The sequence below is a fragment of the Sardina pilchardus genome, chromosome 7, assembly GCF_963854185.1.
Source record: "Sardina pilchardus chromosome 7, fSarPil1.1, whole genome shotgun sequence".
Lineage (NCBI taxonomy): Eukaryota > Metazoa > Chordata > Actinopteri > Clupeiformes > Clupeidae > Sardina > Sardina pilchardus.
In genome coordinates this window covers 24947055-24954678 of record NC_085000.1, presented here as the reverse complement: position 1 = coordinate 24954678, position 7624 = coordinate 24947055, and the positions used below count along the sequence as shown (strand labels likewise).

The following is a 7624-nucleotide window of genomic DNA, read 5'->3' as shown; positions in this document are numbered from 1 at the left end:
TGTGCTTTTGTGGTTCCCAGAGACGGATGATAGCATGCGAGCCTTTGCCGAAAAGGTGTTCGCATGCGACAGCAAGGATGAGACCATTCGTGATGAGGTCTCTCTATTTGATGTGGCGGAGGATTGCCCCATCCTCAACCAAGAGCACTCTAAGCATCTGCAACATGATGACAACATTGAAAAGAGGTGAAGAAGTTAATGTAAACTATATGAGGCACATGGTCAAAGTCCAAAGCATGGGTTTTAAAACAGAACAGACATCAATATACAGTATGTCTCAATAAAATGATACTGCTAAAAATATGTGAAATACATAAAATAATGTTTTGCCCTACTCTATGGGGCTATAGGGCTACCAGTCATATATTTCTAGGATCAAGTTCAGCCACTATATACATCACCATGTTATATTACATCCAATCTGTGCATTAATTTCCATTGAGTTTGTCTCCTGCATCATAGCTCTATTGTTCTCCCAGGAAGAAGATGATGTCCCGTGCCCGTGAGGTTCTACTGGTGGACAAGCCAGCCTACTTGGAGGTGCCTGACTTCCAGAGGGTTGCCATCATGGGAGACTTTGCCACTGGGGTGAGTTGTGACACTCCCTCCTCCTCCCCAAACTACCATCTACCTCCACCCCTCTCCACATCCAAGGCTCATGCTATCTCCCTATCTGTATATTTCTGTATGTCAATCACTCTTAGTATATACATTCCTCTCTCTATCTAATTATAACTCTCTCACTCTCCCTCAAACATGTATGGGCAGGCACATACAGACAAATCTGATACACGCATACACATACCAAAATTCATACATAAACAATCAGACACATACCTGCATTCACATTCACACACACATACACACACAAGCACATACAGAGTGGGACTGTATTTCTCAATCATGGGTCATTAACCGGAATGGACACAGTGCACGAGAATAGATCAGTCAGAGTCTCAAGTAAGACTCCAGCTGGGGTTGGTCCTGGCTTAAGTTTCAGGGATGAGTCTGTGACATTTAAAGGCGAACATGATTAAATGGCTGCACAGCAGCATGTCCCACAAGTAGAATACATTTCAGTTTCCATAAATCCTTATCACATGTTTTCTTAGATTCTAGTGATTTCCAGTATTATGGTGTTATTCCACTCTTGGTTGGATTACACCTAAGGCCTGTTTGTTCCATTAACGCAATCATATGCATTCTTATATAATCCTCTAGTTCACAGCGGCTTTTTCAATGGAGTACAGCCAAACAGGCAGACCTAAAGGTTTAGTTCATGATTCTGACACCATACACATTTTGCTCAGTGAATAGCTCTTTATTGGGTTCTGACTGCATATTCACTCAGAACATTGGTGTTTGTACACAGCCCTAGTTCTGTAAATGAGAAACAAACACTGGCTGAGCAATGAACAATCCCAGCCATATCAAAACAGTTCTTCAGAGGCATGGTTTCAACATCATCACTCTTTCAACCAAAAAATCTAATTGTGGAATTTGCCTTTAATGCTTCAGTGAAGTGGATATAAGAACACCATTTTTTTGGAGCATCCACACAATCTTTATCCATAGCCTCTGTTTGTTGCAGGTGACCATGGATGATTTTGAGCTGTCTTGCAAAGGCGTGTACCGTGCCCTGGTCATCAGGGAGAAGTACATGAGGCTCGCCTTCCAGCGTTTCCCCTTCACTGTCTCTGAGTACCTGTGTAAAATTGAGGGCAAGACTTGGAATCCTGAGGACCAGGTGCACCCAGGTATAACTCTGCATTCATTTGGTCTTCAGTGTATCAGTGCTCTGAGACTCCTTGAGCAAAAACAATGAAGAGCAGTCCAAATAGCAGATCAAATACCGCCTCTTTGGAAATGTGTGCAATATACTGTTTCTGTTTGAAACTGTCTGTTTCAAAATGGGTGTGAAACGGTAAAGCACGGAAATCTCTGAAAGCACTCAAATCAGTTTAATTTCAATTTGCAGTAATTGATCTCTGTGATCAAAACGTTTAACTTCTTCTTAAATATGTTGCTGTCGTTGTAACCCATGTAGCGCATGGTCACCATCATGCTAATCAAAAGTTTTGCTGATGTACTATCAGATTTTAGTGATCACTGTCTGTCTGTTTTAGTGTTTACTTCTCCACCTAAGGCTGGAGAAGATCCATTCGAGACAAAGTCCTTTCCCGAGGATCTGAACTACGTGGCACGCATGCGGGATGGTGTCGTCTGCGTCTACAAAGACGCTCAGGCCTCTGACAAGAACGAGTCCATTGGCCTGCCGTTTCCTGACCTCGCCACCTTTATTGACGATATGAACTTCCTAATCGCTCTCATCGCTCAAGGCCCAACGTAAGGCTCTCTTGAACTCGCACAGTCTGAATACAATCTGAGGAAGAAAATGTTCTCTGATTCTTTCATGAAAGGCAGAAATCCAATGCAGAACCGAATGAGATGGTTCCTCAGGATGGAAATGGTTTCATACTAGATCTGACCGCAAGGAAGTTATCAGAAAGATAAACCACAAACAAATCATCAAACCATTTGCCTATAGATTATGCCTGCAATCAGAATTATTGTGTGTTGTAATGGTGGCACAATACACCAAAATGCATTTGAAATGGATGAATTTGGATTTCTTGGAACTTAAAGGCTATTTTACCACTATAAAGTTACACAGTATACCGTTTTTAAATGTTGCCATTGGATATTCTGCAGTAAGACATACACTCACCGTCGTCTGAAGTTCCTGACGTCCAAGTTCAACGTGCATGAGATGCTGAATGAGATGGAGGAGCTGAAGGAGCTGAAGAACAACCCCCACAGAGACTTCTACAACACCAGGAAGGTGCGCAGTTCATGCAGTGTCATCTGCATCATTCCACATTTACATTTATATTTAGTCTTTTCAAAAATTTGTTAAAGTGCTTATGTTATTTGGGGACAACAAGCAAACAAAATTAATACCATTGAAAATACAGATGTTTTCCATTTGACTTTGTCTTTTTATCCCTTGGGCAGGTTGACACCCACATCCACGCAGCTGCCTGCATGAACCAGAAGCATCTGCTTCGCTTCATCAAGAAGTCTTACCGCGAAGACTGTGACCGTGTGGTGCACAAGCTGAAGGGCAAAGAAGTCACCATGAAGGAGCTTTTTGAGTACCTCAAAATGCATCCTTACGACTTGACCGTGGACTCACTGGATGTGCATGCTGTAAGTCTGCACAGTTGCAACAGTGTGTGTGTGTGTGTGTGAGTGAGAGAGAAAATAAATAAGAGCCATTTAACAGGCATACAGTACTCCGTTCTATAACTATTATAACATTGATTATTTTTACATGCACATCAGTAATGATGGTTATTACCCTGTGAAAAGATTCCAGGATTGATCATATATGGCCACTTACATGAAACCTAGTTATTTATATACCCATATACGTGACAAGTGCTTGTGTCCCAGTGAGGGATTACTCCTCTCAATTACTGCGTTCTTGTCAGCAACGATCAGATTTTGGGCTGAGGCATGCACACTGCACACACGCAACGGTATGCTGAGCCACTCACTGTCTACTCTTTCCTTCTTAGGGCAGGCAAACGTTCCAGCGCTTTGACAAGTTCAATGCAAAATACAACCCGGTGGGAGCCAGTGAGCTGCGTGATCTTTATATGAAGACTGAGAATCATATTTCTGGAGAGTACTTCGCCGCCATCATCAAGGTACAATAGTAATGCGCACTCAAGCATCCGTCACTTTAAAAACACATGTGCAGAAGCTGAACCACATCATCACCTTTGACCTCTCCAACTCTACTAGGAAGTGGCTAGTGACCTTGAAGATGCTAAGTACCAGTATGCCGAGCCCCGTCTGTCCATCTATGGCTGCAAAAATGATGAGTGGGCCAAGCTCGCCAGTTGGTTCAACAAGCACAGAGTGTTTTCCCCCAACCTCAAGTGGATGATTCAAGTGCCTAGAATCTAGTAAGTTGTTTTTGCCCTCTAATGCATCATTGATTACTTGTTGAGCATTCCAGTAATTTCTGGTGAAGTGCTGAAATGATCCTGGTGTAATTACATTGTGTGTTCATTCATTTAATTTCACAATATGGATTTACATCTAGTTTCACTGATGGTAACTGAGAGTCTTATGGTGTTTTAGTGACATTTTCAGAGGAAGGGACTTTGTACCTCACTTTGGAAAATGTCTGGAGAATATTTTCCTGCCTGTCATTGAAGCTACCCTAAGACCTCATGCTAACCCAGAACTCAGTGTCTTCCTTAAACACGTGAGTCATTACATCATGTTACATTTCATGACATTACGTCTCTGTCAGCGTACAACACTCTTCACGAGAAAAGACAGAAAAGCTTCTATCCAGAAAAGCTTTTGAAAGGTTTCTGAACACTGAGGAAGAGGTCTTTTCCTTGCTAGCGAATATTACTGATGATGAGTATGCAGGACAAGACTCATGTCCAGTTATATCCATTCCCTCACTCTCTCGCTGCAGGTGACAGCCTTTGACAGTGTGGATGATGAGTCCAAGCACAGTGGACACATGTTCTCCACCAAGAGCCCCAAGCCTGACGAGTGGGAGATTGTGAAGAACCCATCCTACACTTACTACATTTACTACATGTATGCCAACATTGCGTACATCAACCAACTGCGCAAGTGAGTACCCCTTACTATGAATTTACAGTGTACAGTTCATGTGCTTCACACATGAATTATACATTATACTTAAACACATCATCTTAAATATTCTCAGCTGAAATTAAATGTACACTGTAATTTCCCGACTATTAGCCGCGGCTTATACATTGATTTTGCAAGATGTCTTCCGCTATGAGGTTAATACAGGGGGCCAGTTAATATGGTGTTAATATGGTTTTGTTTCTTTTGACTTGCATAAAACACTGTCCTGCGGCTTACACACAATGCGGCTTATATGCGGGGAATTACTGTAGGCCTATGTGTTAAATGTGATAAACTTGACATTATGTCATGTCGTGCATATCATTTTGTTATCTAGATTGGTGTTTAGATGTTAAGATGTAGAGATGCCAGTGTGAATATAACACATGGTGTGTGTGTGTGTGTGTGTGTGTGTGTGTGTGTGTGTGTGTGTGCTTTGCAGGGAGAGGGGAATGAACACGTTCCAGTTCAGGCCCCACTGTGGAGAGGCTGGAGCTGTCACTCACCTGCTCGCCTGCTTCATGACTGCTGACAACATCTCTCACGGCCTCAACCTGAAGAAGGTCAGCACGCACGCACGCACGCACGCACGCACACGCACACGTACGAGCACGAGCACACACACACACACACACACACACACACACACACACACACACACTCAAGGGGGTAGTTGTACACACATTTATGCACACACATTGCATCACATGCAGATTTTTGCATCGCATGCAGATTTCCACTGGTGTCAACCAGTCAAATACACACTTACATGTCTGTCATGGTCCCAGACAAAGGAATTCCTGTGCCAATGCACTGGACATGCACCCACACGCACAAAGACAACATACAATTCTCTCATTGCCCCGGCCTTGACCGCATGGCTTCACACACCCTTAGCACATGCTCACGTGCAGGCAAACCAGACACACATGCTAACATATGCTTTACAGGCTCACACAGACACACAGCCGGTGACCGTTGATGTTTGATCTTCCTGTTCTCTCCCCTGCAGAGTCCAGTGCTGCAGTACCTGTACTTCCTGGCTCAGATCCCCATTGCCATGTCTCCTCTGAGCAACAACAGCTTGTTCCTAGAGTATGCCAAAAACCCACTGCTGGAGTTCCTGAAGAAGGGCCTGATGATTTCGCTCTCCACTGATGACCCCATGCAGTTCCATTTCACTAAGGTGCGGCCTTAGGCTGAGTGAACCCTGCCTGACCTACCGGCGAATTAGGATTTCGCCCGGCAGCTCAGGCTGGAAACCTGTGCATCTATCTCTCCTGCTTCCAGTCTACAACTTTTAGCTCCAATCACAAACTAGCTTGTCCAAAAGACGTACCGGATCGTTGGTCTGATTGGTTGAAGGATTGGTTGGTCCAAGCGTACAGTCATTTGAACGATGCCAATAGAGCTCGATAGTCCCGCCCCTCCTCTGAGAGAGACACGTCTCTTGTGCAATAGAAATAAAGCTTGGACTCTCCATACTAATGTTCAATCTTAAAAGACTGAGCCTAGTATGGTGATAGCCAGACTAGTGGGCCTTGCTCTGTCTCATTCAGAATGCATGGATGTGTAAAGTTGTATGGATTTATTTTTCAATGGAAGATGAACATATGTTGAATATCGAATATGAGATGTTGAGTGATGTAAAATCAGTGCATGTAAAATGTGCATTTTCTCACAAATGGTCTAAATAACATGGAAAAAAACGGTATTATTACAGCATCTCTATAGCAATGACACATGTTGTTTTGCGGATTGTTTTGCAGATGTATCTGTAATTATTTAAGTTGTATGGAGAAAAAAAAAAATAATTGTATCACTTTGTGGCTTTAGGAACCCCTCATGGAGGAGTATGCCATTGCTGCTCAGGTGTTCAAACTCAGCACCTGCGACATGTGTGAGATCGCCAGGAACAGTGTGATTCAGAGTGGCCTGTCCATACAGGTGAGGCATCCTCCTGTGAACTCTTATGCATACATGAGTAGTAGTATGACCAGCGCTTATTCACTTTTCATGACTAAACTCCAAACATATTAGAATTTCTCTCACGCTAAGACATTTTCAGATACTGATTGAAACGATGAAAAATGTCTCAGCTGGCAAGACTACGGCACTGTGTGTGTGTGTGTGTGTGTGTGTGTGTGTGTGTGGGGGGGGGGGGGGTCACTTTGTTACTGTACATAACTAATGCAATGTTATGATGATCAAGTTGCACAGTGCTGCCTGAGAAAAATTGTATCAATGACATAGGATGTATAAAGCTGGATTACTGTCGTAACACTCACCTTGTATGCATCTTGTTCATCAGGAGAAGAAACACTTCCTTGGTGAAAACTACCATAAGGAAGGTCCTGAAGGCAACGACATTCGCAAAACAAATGTGGCCCAGATCAGGATGGCCTACCGCTATGAGACACTGACATACGAGCTCAACCTTATCAAGGAGTGCCTGAAGAATGACTAAGTGGCCTTCACCGTGATGACATTTTGGTCCTCTTTCACTGGTCTTCTTTGTTATAGGTTACATACATACTGAGGTAGTTTACTGCTGAACAAAATTCAGAGACATGAAATAAAGAAATGTGGTACAAAAATGATTTCATGTGTGTGCTGAATCTTCCTTTCACAAGAAAGATCCGTAGTCTTAACCAACTAATGGTCCTTTGTCATCCAGCCTACTCTTCTTGGAATTAATGTGTTGTAGGCTAGTACTCACTCATCATAATTAAACTACTAATTAGGCCATTCATAGGATGCAGGGGTCTAAGCTTGGTCCTTGCCCATGTAGAATAAAATGCTTTTTCCAAGTATTTTAAAAAGTAGAGATGGAATGCATAATTTGTCAGTCACAGTGATCTAACTTGCTTTGCTGATCCAAAAATCCAAATCCAAAATTTAACGCACATTAGGCAAATAGACTACTTCTTCAACA

At 42.8% G+C, this 7624-nt stretch overlaps 1 protein-coding gene across 1 annotated transcript; it reads left to right on the top strand.

Annotated features, from left to right (window-relative positions):
* On the top strand, positions 1-7289 carry ampd1 (adenosine monophosphate deaminase 1 (isoform M)). The gene is made up of 14 exons (XM_062541455.1): positions 1-186; positions 480-588; positions 1592-1757; positions 2127-2346; positions 2713-2842; positions 3016-3210; positions 3582-3713; positions 3811-3974; positions 4153-4279; positions 4502-4665; positions 5132-5252; positions 5702-5875; positions 6526-6636; positions 7001-7289. Exons 1-14 carry the CDS (start codon positions 35-37, stop codon positions 7154-7156), a joined length of 2121 nt encoding a protein of 706 aa, XP_062397439.1. The 5' UTR covers positions 1-34; the 3' UTR covers positions 7157-7289.
* The last annotated feature ends 335 nt before the right edge of the window (positions 7290-7624 follow it).